General features: G+C 41.8%; 1 protein-coding gene across 1 annotated transcript in view; it reads left to right on the top strand.

Moving 5' to 3' along the window:
- The first annotated feature begins 1,327 nt into the window (after positions 1 to 1,327).
- mdfi (MyoD family inhibitor) overlaps positions 1,328 to 23,418 on the top strand; it is a 119,233-nt gene continuing 97,142 nt past the window's right edge. Inside the window, exon 1 of the mRNA XM_063065459.1 lies at positions 1,328 to 2,014. Within this exon, the coding sequence (XP_062921529.1) occupies positions 1,927 to 2,014 (88 nt within the window). The 5' untranslated portion in view covers positions 1,328 to 1,926. The remainder of the gene's footprint in view (positions 2,015 to 23,418) is intronic.

Genomic DNA, 23,418 nt, shown 5'->3' with positions numbered 1-23,418 from the left:
GGGACAAACTGATAGAAGTTGATAAGATTGTGAGAGGCATAGATAGTGTAGACAGGGAGTACCTTTCTGCCTGGATTGGAATGTCTACCACTATTTATGGTGAGAGGGAGAAGATGTGAGGGGCACATTTTTTACACTGAGTTGTGGGTGCCTGGAATGCACTGCTTGGGGTGGTGCTAGAAGCAAATACATTAAGGATAGTGAGGTCTGCTGAGAAGATCATCTGGGTCTCCCTGCCCGCCATTACAGACATCTACACTACACACCCCACCCATAAAGCCAACAGTATTGTGAAAGACCCCATGCACCCCTCATACAAACTCTTCTCCCTCCTGCCATCTGGCAAAAGGTACCGAAGCATTCGGGCTCTCACGACCAGACTGGGTAACAGTTTCTTCCCCCAAGCCATCAGACTCCTTAATACCCAGACTAGACTGACCTCTACATCATTTATTATTATATTGTAATTTGTCCTCTACTGTGTCTATTGTCTTGTTTATTAATTATTGTATTGCCCTGCACTGTTTTGTGCACTTTATGTAGTCCTGTGTAGGTCTGTAGTCTAGTGTAGTTTTTGGGTTGTCTTACGTAGTCTAGTGTAGCCTTGTGTTGTCTCACTTAGTCTAGTGTAGTTTTGTGTTGTTTCATGTAGCACCATGGTCCTGGAGGAACGTTGTTTCATTTTTACTGTGTACTGTACCAGCAGTTTATGGGCGAAATGACAATAAAAAGCGATTTGACTTGACTTGACTTAAGAGGCATTTGGATAGGCAAACGAATGTGAGGAAAATGGAAGCATATGGACATTGTGTAGGCAGAAGAGATTAGTTGGCCATTTGATTACTAATTTCATTGGTCCAGCACAACATGGTGGGCTGAAGGGCCTTTTCCTGTACTGGTCGATGGACCTAGAAAGGGATTAATATATTTTGGAGGGTGGATCCACCGCTGAGACCAGTTCCTGACCAGAGACTAACAGACTGAAGGAGTCCATTTGAGTGGCGGGGTAGATGTGGTCTGCTTGCGACGTGCCTTCGGGAAACCTATAGTATCTTTGGAACATAAACGTGATTCAGTTTCAAATGAGAAAGTAGAAGACATTTTCTCCTACATTTCCCCCTCACCTTCTCTATAAATCATGCAGAGGTAACTGCGAGTCTTAGGATGGCCATTGTTACCCCAAACTAAAAGGAAACAACAAATAAATAATTTTAGCTTTCTCCCAATGTCAGATGATTCATCTTGACGACACCCGGGTTTCCAGCCACGCAGCAGATTGGCTCGCAGGTTTACTTGCGATCCTGTTCTCTCCCAGAGGCTGGGTAAACTTCGAACGAGTTGCAGCTCTCTTCTCGAAGCAGAGGTCCTGCAGGAGGAAACTGAGAAATCCCGGAATCCAGGCGATTTCCGCCTCTCGCTTCAGGAGGAGAGAGAAAGGGGGAGCGAGGCGGTATGTGAGTGGTTTTAGTGGAGTCACTGGGGAAGCGATCTGAGTCACAAGAAGCCACAAGCTGGGCGACCCAGAGGAGTTCAGAGGGAACCAAAAGAAACTTCCCGAGACAGTGAAGTTTGAAAAGAAAATAGTTACAGATTTTTAAAACAAGTTTGAGAGTTGCAAATTCCAAGCTTCTGAATTAAAACTTTTTTTTGGCCTCAGTGAAATCGATAAGGTTTGCAAAGTTTGCTTAAAAAAAAAACAAAAAGAACCCTGCATGATTCATTCGGAAGAAGACAGAACTTGGACCGAGAAAGTTTCAGGAAAGTTTGTACAGTGAATCACCTCTGAACCCCATACCAGGCGATGTTTCGCGCTTGGGCAAGTTGTTCATCTTTCAGTAAAGTGGCTCTAGAACATATTTAAAGGGACGGTTTAACGAGTGGCCGTCGCTTTATTCGTTCACCGAGCTCCGTTTTCAGCCGCAACCAATGTCTCAAGGTAACAAGGGCTGCAATCACACACAGCAGGGAGCAGCAGCGCCTACAGCGCAAGGAACCCGACCATCCCGGGACAGAGGTAAGGAGGCCCAGTCAACGGGAGGGTCAGGGAGAGAAATATTCAGAGTAGACAGATACAGTACGAACACGGAGAGGGGCGCGCACGCAAACACACACACACAGACACACACACACACACACACACACACACACACACACACACACGTACGTTAAAAAACCAGAGTGAAAGAGATGGAACCATTCAACGGAGATGAATGTAAGATTTCAGTTAGGGAAACAAAAAGTAATCGGTGAATAAACAGACACAAACAGAAAACCTAATCTCATAAAATATACAAATGCATACACGTATACTTAAAACAGACACAAATGTTTTTAGAATTCAAAAGAGACTTAGTATAAATCACACCCACAGATAGAAGCATTGACCCAGTGAGGAACACGAATGTTACATCAGATAATCTTAACATGCACACAAAAAAATGGCACCTTACATGTAACATGCAAGCCTACCGAAATCTTATGTGGTAAATCAATAGGCAAACTGAGCCACACAGGGAAACTAGTGGAAGGATAACACACACTGAGTACTCTCATTGACATGACTGTTGAGCACTTTTAGTACAAGACAATTTCAATCACATTTACTGGTAGAACTATCGGTTGTACACTATTGTACAGAAAAACAGGGAATCAAGGCATAGATTAGGATATATTAACAAGCATAATGGCCCACGGGAAAGCTTCACACATAAACCCAAACCTAAGGAACACCCAATTACACGCACGTCTCAAGCCATAATCTGATATAAACACACACACACATGATCAAGGGTCAGCCTGATAAAGGCTCAGAAACAGACATACACCCAGATGCTCATGCCCAGATATGTTGAGGCTCACACCCAGATGCACACACAGGATTCCATCCTGTTTCGTGCTTTTAATACTGATGTTATGTTGTTGAAAGCAAACACTGTTCAACATTTCCTTTACATTGAAAGGAACATTGGACATTTTGTTCATGAACCTCAAAGTCGAATATGGTGCGTGAATTGTGACGATTCATATGGCTCAGAATTTTTATAAATCTTAAGCTAACTTGGTGCGAGTGTAAGCTGTGTTAGAAGATTGTGGGTTTGAGACCCTGTGTGTAACCCAGGCTGCCACTTTGGTGGGTACTGAATGGATGCAGTGTTGTCTTTCATATACAGTGTTAAGCCAAGGTCCCATTTATTCTCAGGTTGATGTAAAAGAACCATTTCATTATTTTAACAGAGGTCATTACAACCTCAGTGTTCTTTGTAGGAACTTGGATTTAAGAATTTCTGTTGTACTGCTTCAGAAACTCAGCTGCAATCTGCACCATTCTGCAGTTTCCTTTGCTTTTTGTACTTATTGTTTATTATCATCAAGTATCCTGCTTATTTTGTGAGCTTCAAAGAATTTTATTGCTCTCTGGTGTATATGACAACAAATTAATTTAATCTAATTGAATCTGATTTCCTGCCTGACAAGTATTCAGAAGCGCTTCATTGGATTTTTGAAGTTGTAGAAGAAACAGCAGACTTTTCTTTATTAAAGTTCTAAAACTGAGTGGTATGCAGTCCAATCTTATTGCTAAGTATAGAACTATATATGAGTGAGAATGATGTGAACGCGTTCTCCACTGACTTTTGGTAGAAATTATTTTATCACCAGTTGACGGGTAACTGCTTTCATTTCCGTTTAAGGAATGTCAATTTCCCTCAGGCTGGGTAGATTTGTTCTGCTTTTCCAGCATTCGATTACTCTATTTTAACAACATGTAAAATAACCTCTTGAATCTTAGTAACGAGGTGAGTTAGCAGCACATCAGAGACATCCAAGAGATTGCTGAACTCACCAAGAATCTCCATCCTGCCTTATGTATCTATAAGTCACAGGATTATTTAGCTCATTGATCCAGGTCTCTATTCTCTCCAACCAGATCATAAGATATAGGAGCAGAAGTAGGCCATTTCGTCCATCGAGTCTGCTCCACCATTTCATCATGGCCGATCCATTTTTCCTCTCAGCCCCAAACTCCTGCCTTCTCCCGGCATCCCTTCATGCCCTGACCAATCAACAATTTATCAACCTCTGCCTTAAATATACGTAAAGACTCCACAGCCACTTGCGGCAATGAATTCCACAGATTCACCCCTCTGTGGCTAAAGAAATCCTTCCACATCTCCATTCTAAAAGGACACCCATCTGCTCTGAGGCTGGGTCCTCCGGTCCTAGACTCTCCCACTATTCCTCTCTGTATCCACTCTATCAAGGCCTTTCGACATTCAATAAGTTTCAATTAGGTCACCTCTCCTTCTTCTGAATTCTAGTGAATAGAGGCTCAAAATGCTCATGCAATTAGCCCCTTTGCAACTCTGCCCTCCTTCGTAACTGCAATTTTAATTGGTCCACAATGAGTGCTATGCCCTCAAGTGCATTGGGAATTCTGTCCCAAAACCTCTCTGTTTTCTAGAAAAACTCTTAGAAAGATCCTCTTTGGCTAAGTTTTGCTCAGTAATATCTCCGAATATGGAAGATTGTTGTAGGTTACAACAGGACACTGATAGGATCCAGAGATGGACAATCCAGCTCAATCCAGACAAGTGTGAAGTGTTAAAACACTTCGGAAGTTTGAGCTTGAAAGTAGGGTACAGGTTTAATGGTAGGATTCTTAGTGGTGTGGAGGAACGGAACACTTCTACAGTCCACATCCATAGATCCCTCAAAGTTGCTGCACAAATTCATTGAGTGGTTAAGAAGGTGTATGGTGTGTTGGTCTTCATTAGTTGGGGATTGAGTTCAAGAGCCCTAACGTTGCAGTTCTGTAAAACTTTAGTTAGACTACACTTAGAATATCATGTTTAGTTCTGATTGTCTCATTCTAAGAAGGATGTGCAAGTTTTAGAGAGGGTGCAGAGGAGATTTACCAGGATGTTGCCTGAATTGGAGAACATCTCTCATCAGGGAAGGTTGAGTGAACTAGGGCTTTTCTCTTCGGAGTGAAGGAGGATGAAGGTGATTTGATAGAGGTGTACAAAATGATAAGAGGCAAGGAATAGTGGACAGCCAGCATCTTTTTCTCAGGGTAGAGAAGGCTAATACAGGAGGGCATAGTTTTACCGTAATTGGAGGAAAGTCTAGGGGGGATGTCAAGTCGTATTTAATACAGAGAGAGTGGTGGGGATGTGGACCGTGCTGCCAAGGTAGAGGCAGAAACATTTGAGAAGCTTTAGAGACTCTACAAATAGCCACAAGAGAAATGCAGCGCTATGCAGGAGGGAAGCATTGGATTGGTCATGGAGTGGGTTAAAATGATGGCACAATGTGGGCTGCAGAGCCTGTGCTGTTGTTCTAATGTGGCTCAGTGTTAAATTTTGTTTCATTAAATTTTTATAAGATACCTTGGGAAATGTTGCTGCACCATGTAAGTACAAATTATTATTGTGGAAGGTGAATTAAAATATAAATATTACAATAAAATCTGCCATTCATGAAGGATTTACAATGGGACATTATGATCATATTGCCACAGTGAGATTTAAGATTCATTCAGTGAGCAATAATCACTGTAGTTTAGAAAGTAGAGTGGGGATCTCCTTGAAACCTTTTGAGTATTGGAAGGCCTAGATAGAATGCATACGGAGAAGATGTTTCCTGTAGGGATGGAGTTTAGAACCAGAGGGAACAGCCTCAGAAAAGGACATCCCTTTAGAACAGAATTGAGGAGGAAGTTCTTTAGCCAGATGGTGGTGAATCTGTGGAATTCACAGACAGCTATGGAGGCCAAGTCATTGGGTATATTTAAAGCAGAAGATAATAGGTTCTTCATTAATAAGGGCATCAAAGATTACAGGGAGAGAGCAGAAGAATGGGGCTGAGAGGGATAATAAATCAGCCATTATGGAATGGCAGAGCGGACTCGATGGGCCGATGTCTTATGGTCTGATGGTTATAAATGAGATTTGAAGGAGACTAGTGCCAAGCATGGTGGTCATGTATATATTTCAAATATTCATAGACTTGCATGCTCGACTTCAGCTGATGTATTTTCTCTAATTCTGGATGGACAGCTAGAGAGGGTCAGAACTGATTATTAGCCCATTATGGATTCAATCATGTGGAGAGAACAGAGAAGCCAGGATTGCTTTCCACAGAGAAAGGAGATTTAATAACGGTGTTAAGTTAAGGGATTTAATATTGCGATTCTGATTGAGTGTTCTGATCACTACGCTATAGGAATGATGTTATTCCAGTGGAGATAGGGCAGAGGAGATGCACCAGGGTGTTGCCTGGGATGGAATGTTCCAATTTTGAGGAAAGAATGGATAAACTGGGCTTACTTTCCTTGGAGCAGAGGAGTCTGAAGGGTGACCTGAGAGATATTCAAAATAAGGAGAGACATAAATGCAGCATCCAGGAAGAAACGTTTCCCAGGGCAGAGGTGTCTGAGAGCAGAGTGCTCATGACTATAAGGTGAAGAGGTTTAGAATGAATTTGCTTGCTTATTTATCTATCAGTTGTTTGGTATTTGCAGTTTGTCCTCTTTTGCATGTTGGTTGCTTGTCTATCTTTGTGTGTAGTTTTTCATTGATTCCACTGTATTTCTTTGATCTACTGTGAATGCCCACAAGAAAATGAATCTCAGCGAAGTATATGATGATGTAGACGTATACTTTCATAATAAATTTACTTTGAACTTTGGGAAAGAATATTTTCACCTAGACGACTGTAGTTTGTCGCGATTAAGAGTCAAAGGCAATGAAACAGGCAGTGCCTCAAACCATTTAAGAAACACTTGGATAACTAATTGAAGTTCCAAGGCATTGTTGGCAACAACCAAATGCTACTAAATAAGATTACTACAAATGGGTTGGCATAGATATGATGGGCAGAAGGGCCTATTTCTGTGCATTTGACTCTTAATTAGAGAGAAACTGTTTCATGCAACAGGGACATTAATAATTGAAAGCACAGATTTAAGTAAATTGACAAAAGTACCAAGGGAAAAATTGAGAAATGTGCTTTTTATTCAGGACGTTGTTCAGATCTAAAATTTATTGTTTAAAGGAGTGGAAGTGGATTTAATATCGATTTTCAAAAGCAAATTAGATAAATATTTGAAAGGGAGTTTTTTTTACAGCACTATACTGAAAAGGCATAAGAGTGAGATTAATCGAATCATTCGTTCAAAGAGCCAAGAAAAGCACGATTGTCCAAATAACTCCCTCAGAAGCAGGTTAGAACATGTCATCCCTGATAAATAACAAGGAAGGACCAAGAAGAATGTATCTTTTCATTCCAGGAAAAGAGCTAAGTAGTGGAGGCTTTAAGGTGCATACAGGATATTAAATGGAATATCTAAAGTTACATTGAACATTGGTTTAAAATTTGACTGATTAGTTAAACAATGGGGTGCAGTTTAGAATTGGGAAAGGGGAAATAGTCAGCAGGGATTTCTAGCACCTATAAAGAAAAGAGGCATCCCACGAAATCCCATGGAGCATTGACAGTGAGCCACATAATAATATATTAAGACAGTGTACCAAAAGCTTGAATTGAGAGCTGGGTTATAGACACACAGATAACAATTTTTAGATTGAAATATTCCCAGTTGGAAGCATTTCAATAAGCAGCTAATGTAGGCCAAGGGTGAAGGATGAATAGGGCTGGGAGTGAGTGAGAATACTGGCTGCAGAGTTTAAAATGAACTCTCGTTTATAGTACATTGGAGGTTGGCCAAGATAGCAGTGGAATCATAAGTAAGCATGAAATGCAGAAAAGGCCACTTACACACTGAGAGCTACCATTTAACCACCTACCCAGACACATCAATTCATTAAAGATCGCTCTGAAAGGTCTCTCATCAAAATTAAGTCAGATTATGATTCAAACCTCATCTTCTTTTGTATCTATAAATGTATCTTGCTTGGTGGGCCATTACGACGCACTTAATAGTCTACCAGCGACTTTTTAAAGCAGTTGACCAACAAAAGAAGGATCCTGAAGAAGGGTCTCAGCCTGAAACATCAACTGTTCATTCATCTCCATAGACGCTGCCTGGCCTGCTGAGTTCCTCCAGCATTTTGTGTCTGTTGCTTTAGATTTCCAGCATCTGCAGATTTTCTTGTGTTTGTGGTCAACAAAATGCTGGGTCAAAGGTGGGCGTCACGTAGTGGTTAGCATAATGCTATTTTGGTGCCAACGGCCCAGGTTCAATTCCACTGCTCCCTGTGAGATTAGATTAGATTATGAGGACACACAGTCCTCTTTTATTGTCATTTAGTAATGCATGCATTAAGAAACGATACATGTTTCTCCAGAATGATATCACAGAAACACATGACAAACCTACTGAAAAAAACACATATTTATAACATAGAGTTACAACAGTGCAAAGCAATACTGTACTTTGATAAAGAACAGACCATGGGCATGGTAAAAGTCTCAAAGTCTCTCAAAAGTCCCATCATCTCACGCAGATGGTGAACCTCCAGCGCTGCAAACTTGCCGATGCAGCATCCTGGAAGCATCTGACCACAGTCCAACTCCGAGTCCGTCCGAAAACTCTGAACCTCCGACCAGCTCTCTGACACCGAGCATCGAGCACCAGCTCTGCCGAACGCTTCGACCCCGGCCCCGGCAACAGGCAATAGGTAAAGCCGAGGATTTGGGGCCTTCCCCTCCGGAGATTCTCAATCACACAGTAGCAGCGGCAGCGTAGCGGGCATTTCAGAAGTTTCTCCAGATGTTCCTCCGTGCTTTTCAGGGCTGTCTCCATCAAATCAGGATTGGGCACGGCCCCTAGTTAATATATATGATATCATTCGGAACGGCCGCGCGTGCTGCGTCGCGCCACCATCTTCTCCTCCCTCCTCCTCCGAAGGAGTTTGTACTCCGGTTTCCTCCCGCAATGCAAAGAGATATGGGTTAGTAGGTTAATTGGGCAATATGGACTTGTAGGGCCGGAGGGGCCTGTAATGTCCTATTTCTCTAAATAAATAAAAGTAAAATGTTGATTTTTCTTCCTGGCCATATCTTCCACTTACTAATCATCACTGTGAATGGTTTGACCCAGCAATGAGCGTATTTACATGTTACAAGAAAGCAGCACCCATCATTAAGGACTTCCACCGTTCAAGCCATGCTCTCTTCTCGTTACTGGATGTTCAGGAGTGTCAGGTCCCCTATCACCAGGCTCAACGACAACCATCAGCATCCAGAGCCAGTGGATAGTTTTACTCACCTCAACTCTGAACTGAATCCTCAACCTACAGACTTACTTTCAAGGACTTTACAACTCGTGTTCTCAGTATTATTTATTATTTATTTGCACAATTTATCTTTCGCATATTTGTTTATCAATACTTACTTATGTTCAGTTTTTCATAAAACCTATGGTATTTCTTTATTTTCCTGTAAGTGCCGCAAAAATGACTCAAGGTAACATATAGTGACATATACTTACTTTAATAAATTGACTTTGATGTGAGGGAGATGAGTGGGGGTGTGTGGGGGGCATGGGGAAGGAATAGGATTGATGCGATTGCTCTGAGAACCATCGTGGTCTAGATGAGCTGCGTGGTTTCCTTGGAACCTTTCCATTCTTTGGTTCTATTGTTACTTTTCCAAATTAGCTTGCCACTTCCTGTCCAATCCAATTCCTTCAGTATTTAAAATACTTACAAACATCTTAAAATTCTTTGATAATTTAAGAAACAAATTGGTTTCTTCACATAATTCTGTTAATGAAAATGATGCAGAGATCCATGTCCTTCAGATTTGCACCTAACCCGTTGTTCTGACTGTGTGGAGTTTGCTTGTTCTACCTGTCACCTCGTGCGCTTCTTCCTTATGCTCCCATTTTCTCCAATATCGCAAAGACACATTGATAATTGGCGACTCTAAATTAGCTCTAGGTCTATAGTGTTATACAGCATGGAAGTAGGCCCTTTGATCTAAATTATCCATTCTGACCAAAGTGCCCACCAGAAGACAGTCCCATGAGTGCACACTTGGCCTGTATCCCTCTGAACCAGGGTTCTACGGTTCCTCAGTTAATGGTAGGGGTCCATGGCATAAAGGAAGTTTGGAATCCTTGCTCTAAGTGTTTCCTACCCATATAGTTACAGAAAGGTTGAACAAGTTGGGTCTTTATTCTTTGGAGCGTAGAAGGTTGAGGGGGACTTGATAGAGGTGGTATTTAAAATTATGAGGGGTATAGACAGAGTTGACATGGATAGGCTTTTTCCATTGAGAGTAGGGGAGATTCAAACAAGAGGACATGAGTTGAAAGTTAAAGAGCAAAAGTTTAGGGGTAACATGAGGGGGAACTTCTTTACTCAGAGAGTGGTAGCTGTGTGGAACGAGCTTCCAGCAGAAGTAGTTGAGGCAGGTTCGATGTTGTCATTTAAGGATAAATTGGACAGCTATATGGACAGGAAAGGAATGGAGGGTTATGGGCTGAGTGCAGGTTGGTGGAACTAGGTGAGAATAAGCGTTCGGCACGGACTAGAAGGGCCGAGATGGCCTGTATCTGTGCTGTAATTGTTATATGGTTATATACTTATGCAAATATATTTTTTAAAGTAGTTATTGCACCCACCTCAACTACTTTCTCTTGACAGTTCATTCTCTCACATTAAACCTACATCCTCCAGTTTTTGTTTCCCTTTCCTTGAAAATAAAATGTGTGCATTCACCCTACCCTGCCCTACATAGTTTTATACACCTCTATAATGTCATCTCCCTGTATCTTGTGCTCCAGGAAATTAAGTCCCAGTCTGCCCAATCTCTCCCTGTAACTCAGGTTCTTGTGTCCTGGCAGCATTCTCGTAAATCTTTGCACTCTCTCGAGCTTAATATCATCTTTCATATAACAGGGTGGCCAAACCTGTACATGATTCTCCAACTGTGACCTCACCAGGCTCTTGTTTAACACAACATAGCATCCCAACTCTCATACTCAGTACCCTGACTGATGAAGGCCAGTGAAGTGTAGCTGGTAGGTAGCAGGAGAATTAGGATTGACTAAGAGAATAGGTTCTGTGGAAGTAAGTAGAAAATGGAATTGCTGGGATCCCTCTAAGAACTGGCATAGTCTACTATGACATAATCAAAGTGTAGAATCAGAATCAGATATATTATCACTGGCATATGTCGTCAAATTTGTTTTGTGGCAGATAGGATATAGGAGTAGAATTAAGCCATTTGGCCCATTAAGTCTGATTCCCCATTCAATCATGGGTGATGTATTTTCCCTCTCAATCCCTTTCTCTTATCTTCTCCTGTAACATTTAACACTCTTACCAAGAGTCTGTCAACCTCCATTTTAAATATACTGGCCTCCACAGTCACCTGTGGTAATGAATTCCACAGATTCGCCACCCTTTAGTCAGAATCACTTTATTGCCAGTATGTGAAACATACCAGAATTGATTGTGGTTCAGTGCCAAGCATAAAACACAGGACAATACCAAAACAGACAACACAATAGCAGCCACCAATTTATAATACAATAATATGAACAGCCATGAGCTATCAACACGCTGGAGGAACTCAGCAGGTCAGGCAGCATCCGTGGAAAAGATCGGTTGATGTTTCGGGCTGGAACCCTTCATCAGAACTGAAGAGGGAAAGGGCAGAGGCCCTCCCCATGGATCTCCCACCCGGCCCTTATCCCTGTAAGCGCAAGTGCTACACCTGTCCCTACACCTCCTCTCTTGCCACCATTCAGGGCCCCAAACAGTCCTTCCAAGTGAGGCAACATTTCACTTGTGAGTCTGTTGGGGTCATCTATTGCATCCGGTGCGGCCTTCTCTACATCGGTGAAACCCGACGCAGATTGGGGGACCGCTTCGTTGAGCACCTCCGCTCTGTCCGCCACAACAGACACGATCTCCCAGTAGCCACCACTTCAACTCTGCTTCCCACTCCCATTCAGATATGTCCATACATGGCCTCCTGTACTGCCATGATGAGGCTAAACTCAGGTTGGAGGAGCAACACCTCATATACCGTCTAGGTAGTCTCCAGCCCCTTGGTATGAACATAGAATTCTCCAACTTCTGGTAATTCCCTCCCCCTCCCTTCCTCTATCCCTATGTCATTCTGCCCCCTCCCCCAGCTGCTTGTCACCTCCCTTATGGTTCCGCCTCCTTCTACTACCCATTGTGTTTTCCCCTATTCCTTCTTCACCTTTCCTGCCTATCACCTCCCTGCTTCCCCTCCCCCACCCCTTGATCTTTCCCCTTACTGGTTTTTCACCTGGAACCTACCAGCCTTCTCCTTCCCACCCTCCCCCCACCTTCTTTATAGGGCCTCTGCCCCTTCCCCCTACAGTCCTGACGAAGGATTCCGGCCCGAAACGTTGACCGATCTTTTCCACGGATGCTGCCCGACCTGTTGAGTTCCTCCAGCGTGTTGTGAGTGTTGCTTTGACCCCAGCATCTGCAGATTATTTTGTGTTTATGATGAGCAATCAACAATTAGCAGAACAGTCATATGTGGAAATATCAATAATCAAACTTAGATAGATGTGCACATGTGAACAGACTAAATATTTATCAACAAAACTAGAAGAGCAGGAAAGACCATTTAATGAAGGCTGTGCAGGGGCAGTTAGGATATTACACCTGAGTGAGTTTTGTTCAGAAGCTAGGCAGATACAGGAAAGAAGCTTCAGAGATGATGTGTGGTCCTAGTGGTGATGGACGTGTAGCATCTCCCTGATGGCAATTTGGTGAATAGGTGACTGCTAGGGTGGATGGAGTCAGCAGTCATTTGTTCAGCTCTTTTCTTCGCTCTGGCAATGAACAAGTCTTTAAATGATAGCCAGTGATCTTCTCTGCTAAGTGGACCACTCACTGCACCCTGGACTTGGAGAGGGGGGAGGCAGTGGTAAACCGAACAACGACAGAGGTGATTGGGGTCAACCATGGATGTTGTTCCCATCTGTCTACCTGATACACAACCCACGGCAGTACAATATGGAGAGCAACCTGTTGCCCGTGATGCAGGTTCACCCCCCTCCATGCAGCTGATGAATGCAAGTGAACGGCAGAGACCAATACAGTTTGGCACCAGCAGTGTTGCAGGAGTTGTCAGTCAGCATTGGACTCAACGTAGGATGCCTTAGGGACTCCAGCTCCAGAGTCTTCACTGGAGATAACTCCCGAAGCCTTCCCCTTGAGTGGGTATAGCTGCAAGGAAGAGGAGGTTTAGGATCAGAGTTTTCCTTCATCTAGATGAGCTGCCAACCACAGCTGATGAGTCCCAACTGCCCATAATCAGTTCCTTGGTCTTGCTGATGTTGAGTGCAAGTTTGTTATTGTGACACCACTCAATCAGCCAATCTATCTCACGTCTGAACAACTCCTCATTGCCATCAACAATGCCAACTACGGTGGTGTCATCGGTAAATTTATGGATGGCAATTGAGCTTTGCCTAGCCACAAAGTGATGAGTGTAGTGAGAGTACAGCTGTGGACTAAGCATGAACCTTGGAGGTGCACTTGTGTTGATTGTCAGCGAGGAGGAGATGTTACCATCAATCCACACTGACTATGCTCTCCTGATAAGGAAGTTGAGGATCCAGTCGCAGAGGGGTGGGGGGTGGATGGGTACAGAGGCCCAGGTCTTGAAGCTTGTGGATAAGTACTGTTGGGATGATGGTGTTGAACGCTGTGCTGTAATCGATAAACGGCAGCCTGATATCTGTTTTGGTGTTGTTTAGGTGCCTCGAAGCCAAGTTGAGAGCTATTGACATGTACTGTATGTGGAAAGATGTGAGTGGTGGGGAACGAAGAAATGCAGCTAAATTAGGTCAGTTGCAGACCTTTGAATTTCGTTAGCTGGAGTCCTAGTCCCCTCTACTGACATTCGTACTTTCAAGAACTTGGTACATGTCAATGTTCTTAGTATTATTTTTATTTGTACAGTTTGCCTTCTTTTGCACCATGGTGTTTGCCAGTCAATATCTCTATTTCCGTATAGATTTTCACAAAATTCTGTTGTATTACTTATTTCCTGTAACTGCCTATGAGAAAATGGTGCCCCTCCTCCTTCCCTTTCTCCCCATTGTCCATTCTCATCTCCTATCAGATTCCTTCTTCTTCAACCCTTGACTTGTTCCAATTATCACCTCCCAGCTTCTCACTGCCTCCTCCAATACCTTTCTCCCATCCCCTCCCCCACCTTCTTATTCTGGTTCCCACCCCCAACTTCCTTTCCAGTCCTGATGAAGTTTCTCAGCCTGAAACGTTGATTCCTTACTCCTTTCCGTAGACGCTGCCTGATCTGCTGAGTTCCTCCAGCATTTTGTGTGTGTTACTGTGGATTTCCAGCATCTGCAGAATCTCCTTTGTGTTTACAAGAAAACGAATCTGAAGTTAGTATATGGTAACATATACGTACTTTGATAATAAATTTATTTTGAACGTTGATCCACCCACTTTGTGGGGGGGGGATGTTGGGGCCTTGTGAGGATGCAGGAGGGATCAAGGATGATGGACCTGCTTACTTGAGAAAGAAAAGATTACAGGGGGTTTCAAAAGTGTGAACAGTTTTGACAGAATAAATGGAGAAAAACCTTTTCACTGTAACAGGGTCGTTGAAAAATGAGAGGACATAGATTTCTGACAAGTGGTAAAAAGTAACTTCAAAAAAGACAAACACGAATATATGCATAACTTTTGTGTGTGTAATTTCAGGAAAGTAACTGTTTTACACAGTGGACTGCTGACAATCTGGAAGGCACTGTCATAAGATAGCGGAAGGAGATCCAAAACTAGTTTAAACAAACAATTGAATAAATGCCTGAGGGAAAGACTTTGCAGGACTTTGTAGAAAGAAAAGGGAGTTGGCAAACTGTATCACATATACAAGAAAATCTGCAGATGGTGGAAATCTGAAGCAACACCCATAAAATGCTGTAGGAACTCAGCATGTCAAGCAGCATGTCTTGATTAAGGGTCTCGGCTGGAAACATTGACTGTTGACTCTCGGCCTGCTGAGTTCTTCCAGCATTTTGTGTGTGTTGCTTCAGCTAATTGGATTACTGTCACAACGGACCAGGCCAGGCATGATGGCCAGAATAGCCTCCCTCTGTGGTATAGGTTACAATGATTGGAGAGCTCTATTACCTAAACTTAAAGTTACTGGTTGTTCCATTCTTCTGTAACACCTCAAGGCTGGAGATTGGCCCTGTGCCTGATACCTTGATGTAATGTGATGGCATAAAAGAACAATTATGTTATACATTATCCTCACCTGATGTGCATCTTACATTTTCAAAAGTAATTGTAGTTTTTCTAACCAATCAAATAAAACAGTCTTCAGTCACTTTATATGAGAGAACACAGACCTGCTTTAGACTCCCTCCTGAAACTGAGGCAATGGCAGGACTACCTTCCCTCCCACTCTTCATCAACAACCCTACACTTAGCACCATTTCAACATTCCGGTTCCTGGGCATCGTTACTTCACAGGACCTCATGTGGGAGAATCGTATCTCCTTCATTACAAAAGGCTCTTTAGGAGGTGTATTTCTTGAGCTGTTGGTGAAATTCCATTTCCCTGGAACATACCAGAGCAAATCTACGCCGCTTATCATTGAGAACATCCTCACACCAGCCATTCCTGTCCGATTTGGTGCAGCATCCTCGCTCAATGTACTATAGTGAACCATCAGGTCAGCAGAAAAAAACACAGGCTGCAGTCTACCATCACTGCAGGACTTGTATGTGTCCAAGATAAAAAGGCAGGCAAGAAAATCATTGCAGACGTTAGCCACCCAGCAAATTGCCCCTTCCAAAAGCTAGCTTCTATAAAGCGCTATTGGTCTAATCAAGCAAAAGCTTCACACCATCTTAAAAGTTACTTCCTCCAGGCAATTAATCTGATCAACCATTCTAGTTAGACCCCCCCCCATGACCCATCAGTGCACTGCAATGTGAATACTTGAAACCAATTTTTAAGATGTTCCTTACATTGTAAATACATGATGGTATTATGTACTTATGCATATTTTATTCCATAGCATTACTTTAACCTCCAACTTTATTTGTATCTTTTATAATTGTTGAATGTTGTTGTTTTCTTGTTGCATGTCAATCCGTGACCAACACACCACAGCAAATTCCTAATACGTGTGAATGAATGAAGTTGAACCTTGAACCCTGATCTTTCACCCTGGAAGGTCAAAGATTCTTGAAAACTACAGGGCAGTAGTCTCTATTTATTGCTTTGACAAAGCAAAGAACATGAACTCCGTCCAACATCAGACCCATAACATGGATATATAGAGAACATTTAGACTTTTCATTAGAGTAACGTGTGACAACATCATACTTAGAAATACTAGAGTAAATAAATATCTAAGACGAAAAAAACTGCTTACTTAAGGAGGAGAATGAGTTATGATCGTGGAGAGGGGAATTTGCCGAATTTAATTTGCTCGTGTCTGAAGGTTTGATCACCAGCCATGCACTGATTAACACCTCATTGTGGCCCACCCCTCCCATATCAATGTTTTTGCTCCCTTACTTCTGAGCACTTAACATTAAGTACCACGGCTGACGATGATTATGGAAATGGTAGGCCGAGTAAAGAGAATCTAATTTGTTTGCTAGGAAGCGTCCAGTACAAGGAGGGATAATGTAAATTGAAGATAGTGTATTCTAGCATGGTGTCAATAACTGTTTTAACAGGGATGGAAATCTGGAACTGTGCTTCACAAACAGCTGTTGAGGTAGGAGGTTATTTGGATATCTTAAAACTGAACCTGATAGATTTTATTATTATTATTATTATTATTGCGATAAGTTGATGGAGTTTTAAAACAGATCGCAGCAAAGTGGAATCTGAAGAGGCTGAGCAGCCTCCTGGCCCTTAAATCCTGCCCTGTCTGCCCTACATTTACCTCCCCCTCCAGCTTTCAAATCCCTTACTCACTCTTCCTTCAGTTAGTCCTGACGAAGGGTCTCGGCCTGAAACGTCGACTGCGCCTCTTCCTATAGATGCTGCTTGGCCTGCTGCGTTCACCAGCAACTTTGATGTATGTTGCCCTACATTTATGTTCCTTTGAAGATTGTATGTTTAAAAATAATGGACAATATTTCAAATATGATTCTCAAAATTCTGATATGACTAATTTTGACTCACAATCATATGGCTTTGACGCCTGACCAGCACTCCCCTCCATTCTAGTTAGCTTTGCTTAAATTTACCCCTTTTAACTTTGATTAGTAGGAATCCAAGATCTCAGACAGATCTCATGTTCTTTAGGCATCCCACATTGTAACATCATACTGTAATTTAGGCAAGAAATAGCCTCAAAGCAGTATTAATGTAACCTATGGGTTGGATGAAAGATGATGTTAGCTGGTGTACCAGGAATAATTCACTTGCCCAATGTTTGAGAGAGTGCTCTTGTTTATTTCTCACATCCTCTGATGGGTCAGATAGAGTCTTGGTGTGACATTTCACTCAAAACGCAGTACCTTCTCAATACTCGTGTAGGGAATGTTGCATTTGATTTTGTAGCCAGGCCTCTGGCGTAGGGTTGAGCCAGATCTTCTTAACTTGAGACAGAAGTGCTTCCAACCAACCCTCGAAGGAAAGTAATGAAAGAACTGTGTTCCAGATGCTTGTGAGGGCTTGAGTGCAGGTACAACGTAGGTGACAGGAAGAGTTGAATATCCAGTTTTCAGAAAGGATAAACCTGTGGGTACATTTGCAGGAGCAGGGATAATGCTAGTAAAGAGGGAGGGAGAGTGTAGAAGAGAAAATGTGGAACCTCTTGTAATTATCTGTACAGACATCCACTTATAGAGATTGGGTCAGATTGAGCTGATTAAATGCGGGTTCTAAGGCATTTGACATGCTGTGTATAAAGTGTAGGATATTTTTCACATTGAGGAAATACGATGGCATTTGTCTTGTTCTGAAATTATCCCAATTAAATGGCTCGGCAGACTCTGAAGCAGTGGGAACACTGGAGATCTGACATGAGCACTTCCTTTGCCTTTGCCTTTCTAGTTTGCAACATTAGTGTATGTATGTTCCAGAACAAAAAATGCATTGCAGTTTAAATGGTGTGATTGATAATTCTGGAACAACAGATGGTGTCCCCAAAGACAAATAAAATCCTCTTCAGCACATACCATCTTCACTGCTTCAATTCCTCTGCAAGATGGAAAGACTTGATCTCATTAGATAGTGTTCAAAGTCTTGGAAGGCAGCATGCTTATAGAAATGGTGAGAGCTAAGAGCCATGTTGATGTAATGTACAGTAATTACTCCTGATATGACAGTTCAAGAGTTTATAGTTCCTTTACTAAATTGGATGCAGACTCTCTGCCACCTGCACTTGAGTAGATAACCTTGTGAGAAAAAAATAAAAGCAGACTATTAAGATTTCTCTGAGTATTTTTAAAAGTAAAGAAAAATCAAAAGTGAATAAGATTTCTTGAAGTTTGACACAGAAGAAGTTATGTAGCGGAAATAAGTGAATCACAGAGAAATTAGATAAAAATGTGTATGTCTACCTTCAAGGAGAAAGAAACAAGTAGAGAGCAGCAGGTCAAGAGAGAATAATGAGCTGAAGGAAACTGCTGTTAAGTAGAATAGCAACACACATAAAAGTTGCTGGTGAACGCAGCAGGCCAGGCAGCATCTCTAGGAAGAGGTGCAGTCGACGTTTCAGGCCAAGACCCTTCGTCAGGACTAACTGAAGGAAGAGTGAGTAAGGAGGGGGAGGGGGAGATCCAAAATGATAGGAGAAGACAGGAGGGGGAGGGATGGAGCCAAGAGCTGGACAGGTGATTGGCAAAGGGGATATGAGAGGATTATGGGACAGGAGGCCCAGGAAGAAAGACAAGGGGCAGGGGGAGGGACCCAGAGGATGGGCAAGGGTTATATTCAGAGGGACAGAGGGAGAAAAAGGAGAGTGAGAGAAAGAATGTGTGTATAAAAATAAGTAACAGATGGGGTACGAAGGGGAGGTGAGGCATTAGCTGAGGTTAGAGAAGTCGATGTTCATGCCATCAGGTTGGAGGCTACCCAGACGGAATATAAGGTGTTGCTTTGTTAAGTAGAATATATAGTTTTGAAGAAAGCAATGAGATTGAACTCCAATGACTCCTCAGCATCTGTTGATCCTGCTTTCCAAAGTTTTGAAAGAGTTGACTTTGAAGATACTGCTGGAGTCACTTTCCAAAATTCTATAGACCCCAGAATGATTTGAAGATATGAAAAGTGATCTTATTTAAAACTGGAGGGAGAGAGAAAATAAGAAACTGCAGATCTCTATTACAGAAGTGCTAATAGGGAATGATAGAATATAATAATAGGATTTGCAGGGTTAGCATGGATTTATGATAGGGAAATAATTTTAAAAATCTGTTAGTTTGTTGAGGTTATACCCAAAGAATAAGATGCAGAAAAGATTTTTAAAAACTAGAGCACCTGGGATCGGGAGTCATCGTGATGTGACTTAAGGTTTGGTTAATAGATGGAAAATGAAAAAGAAGGATCATCTTCAGATCAGGAGGTAGTATAGTGGGCTGATGCAAAACCAGTGCTCATGCTCCATCATCATCATCATCATCATCATCATCATCAGGTGCCGTGCCCAGTTTGAGCTTTGACTGCCATTGCCCACACACTCCTGTTTCGGGTCAAGTGAATCAATTCATAGGTATTCATTTCCAGTTCTCTGGCTGCTGTCTCCATCATCATTTGTCTTTGTCTTCCTCTTGCTTTCTTCCCTTCAATCTTTCCCATAGCTCATGTTCCAGCCATCAATATTTACATTAATGATCTGATGAGACAACTGAATGGAAGTTGTCACGTTTGTTAATGATACATGATTGGGTGGCAATGTGAGGAGGGTGCACTATATTACATTGACTGTTCTATTTATAATAAATTATTATAAATTACTATGATTGCACATTGCACATTTAGACGGAGACGTAACGTAAAGATTTTTACTCCTCATGTATATGAAGGATGTAAGAAATAAAGTCAATTCAATTCAATTATATAAAAATGACCAAAAATTAACAGCCAGCAATACAACAAGCACTTAAAAAGGTAGCAGTGTATTGGTCTTTATTGCAAGAGGACTAAAGATTAAGAATTAAGACATTTTACTGCAGCTTAATAGAGCTGTGGTGAAACTACTCCTAAAAAAACAGTGCAGCTGCAATCTCATCACAGATTTTATCTCCCTACCAAAGGAAGGACATTTTTCTCAGAAAGGGAGAACCATGAGATTCAGCAGGGTGATTGTTGGGACAAAAGAATTGCCCTTTGAGGATGGATGAAGCACACTGGGCCAATGCTATTGAGAGGTTATGAAAAGAAGAAGAAACCTTTTGCCTCCACAGATGCTGCTTGACCCACTGAGTTCTTCCAGAATTAGTTTCATTGTGTTTAAAATGGAGGAGTAGATACAGAGACTTTGTTTTGTCCGGCTGAGGTTTGAAACCAGGCATCACTGTTTCAAAATAAGAGGTTAGTTGTTAGGGGCTGAGACGAGAAGAAATTTATTCACCCAGAAGTAATGTCTCTCTTAGTCACTGATCACATTCAAGGCAAAGACTGATAAAAATTAAGGGAAACTCGGAATTTAGGATTAATATATGAAGGTGTTGCTACTGTACAGTAGAGGATCAGATGCAACCATATTGAATGGTGGAACAGGCATGAAGGGGCAAACGGATGACACCTTTTTTCCTTATTTTTCTAAACCACTGCAGCTGGCTTGTATGCATATAAATGGATATTTCTACTTTTTTGTACTAATTATTTAACTACTTAGAATAAGTATTCACAATTTTTTTCATTATTATGTATTGCATTGTACTGCTGCTGCAAAGTTAATAAATTTCACGACGTATGCTGGAGATTCTGATTCTGATTCACTTTTCAGTTTCAGAGCTAATGTAAACCTTTAAAAATGCCTTAACCAATCAATTTGGACCAAATAATTTATGCACTGCAAGCCCCAATATCAGGAATATATTAATTGCCAAATGACTTGTCTCTCTACTGTTTGTAGGGAATATAAATGTTAGCTGTAGTAATGAGGAGAACTCCTTTGCTTTTTGCAAGATGCAGTAAGCTTTTTGTCTATATCTTCCTCAGAGGAAAGATGGAGCCCTTAATATCTATTTTTTAAAATCTGGCAACATCAAAGGGTTTGAGTCCCCAAGAGCAGATTTTGAAAGCAGGAGTACGACAAATTAAATGTTGAAGTCAGGGGAGTTTCAGACTTCTCTATCCATTGGGGAGTGACTCTGGAATATAGATAGGATTACAGGCTTGTCCAAGATACTAACTTAAAAACCAGTAAGGAATTCCTCTGTGACTTATTTCTTGATGGACATTTGTGGAGTATGTTAGATCAAAAGATATTCTGTATTTTTTCCACTGGAAGAAGCTTAAATTTAAGAGGGCTGATATTGCACTACTAGAGTTGACCGAGATCAGGTTGGTTTAATTTTTAGCATTCATTCTCAACTGGAGATTGCAGCACTCAAACATGTAATGGAGATGTTCCTGGTTGTAATTGCAGAAGAACTATATTATTGGAAGTAGCAACTTTTAGATTGGTCAATAACCACTAAAGATGCCAAGAGACTTTTATTTAAAGCCGTGAGTGAAGCTTTCTTGGCCAACATTTGTACCTCAAGGCAACATCATTGGTGAATAGATTAATAGTTTGATTACCTCAGTCCTGTTTCTAGGTATTATTTCATCTAACTTGGCTTCTGTATCTGCCTATTTAATTTAATTAATTATACTAAAAATAATCCATTGTTTACGTGATGTTATGTGTGGTATATTTTAGATAATGTGTTGAATAGCCTTGCAGTGCCTAGCTAAAAGAGAAAAGTGGAGGTGGGGGTGATTTTGCTAAGTTTGTGAGTGACTCCAATGCTAGTAGATGTTTCGGTGTAATCAGGGACTGTGTTTCTTACCTGCTAGTTATTGGGGAAGATTTGGAACAGAAGGGCTATCCTTCATCCTCAGAGTAAAATGAGCCAGTTGTAGGTCTATTTCTTTGTTTTGTATGTTCAGTGTCCCTTCCCACTGTTCAGTTCAATCTGATGTGCTCAAAGTAAATTCAATATCAAAGTATGTTTACGTCAGCATATACTAGCCTGAGGTTCATTTTCCTGTAGGCATTGGCAGTAGAACAAAGAAATATGATAAAATCAATTAAAAACTACACATAAAGACTGACAAGCAACCAATGTGCAAAAGTAGACTAACTGTGAAAATACAAAAATAAATCAATCAATAAATAAATAATACAGAGAACATGAGTTGTGGAGTCCTTGAAAGTGAGTCCTTAGCTTTATTCAGTATTGAGGTGAGTGAAGTTATCTTCACTGGTTCAGGAGCCTTATGGTTGAAGGATAATAACTATTCCTAAACCTGGTGTTGTAGGATCTAAGGCTGTTGCCCCTCCTTCCCAATGGTAGCAGCAAGAAGAGCACATGGTCTGGATCAGCGGTCCCCAACCACCGGGCCGCAAAGCATGTGCTACCGGGCCACGAGGAAACGATATGAGTCAGCTGCACCTTTCCTCATTCCCTGTCACGCACTGTTGAACTTGAACGTAGGGTTGCCAACTGTCCCGTATTTGCTGGGCCATCCCGTATATTGGGCTAAATTGGTTTGTCCCGTATTTCCCCCGCTAAGGTAGAGCGTTCCTATGAAACCTTTCGTGCCGAAATGGTGTGAAGCGAAGAAGGAATTACCATTAATTTATATGGGAAAAATCTTTGAGCTTTCCCGGACGCAAAAAATAACCTAACAAATCATACCAAATAGCACATAAAACCGAAAATAAATAACACTAACATATAGTAAAAGCAGGAATGATGTGATAAATACACAGCCTATATAAAGTAGAAATAATGTATGTACCGTATAGTCAGGAAGATGAAGGCAAAACCGATTTGTGGGGAAAAAAATCGGCACGTACACGCATGCACACACAGGTGCCCGCGCAAGGTTTCATGGTCATGGTAGTCTTTGCTGGGGTAAAGTGTCCTGGGATTTGACTGCTACTTTTGTCCCTTATTTGGGAGTCAGAAAGTCGGCAACCCTAACTGTAAAAGACATATTGAGGTGAGTTTAACCCTACTTGAACACCCCCCCCCCCCACTGCCCCGGTCAGCCGGTCCACAAGAATATTGTCAATAATAAACCAGTCCGCGGTGCTAAAAAGGTTGGGGACCACTGGTCTAGGCGGTGGGGTCCTTGTTGATGAATGCTGCTTTCTCGTGGCAGCCCTCCTTGTAGATGATCAAAGGTTGGGAGGGCTTTTCCTGTGTTGGACTGAGCTGTATCCACTACTTTTTGTAGGCTTTTCCATTCTTGGGCATTGGTGTTTCAATACCAGGCCGTGATACCAAG

Source organism: Mobula hypostoma, chromosome 13 (genome assembly GCF_963921235.1).
Source record: "Mobula hypostoma chromosome 13, sMobHyp1.1, whole genome shotgun sequence".
Classification (NCBI taxonomy): Eukaryota; Metazoa; Chordata; class Chondrichthyes; order Myliobatiformes; family Myliobatidae; genus Mobula; species Mobula hypostoma.
Note: the sequence above shows the minus strand (reverse complement) of the source record. Positions and strands in the feature narration are given on the sequence as shown.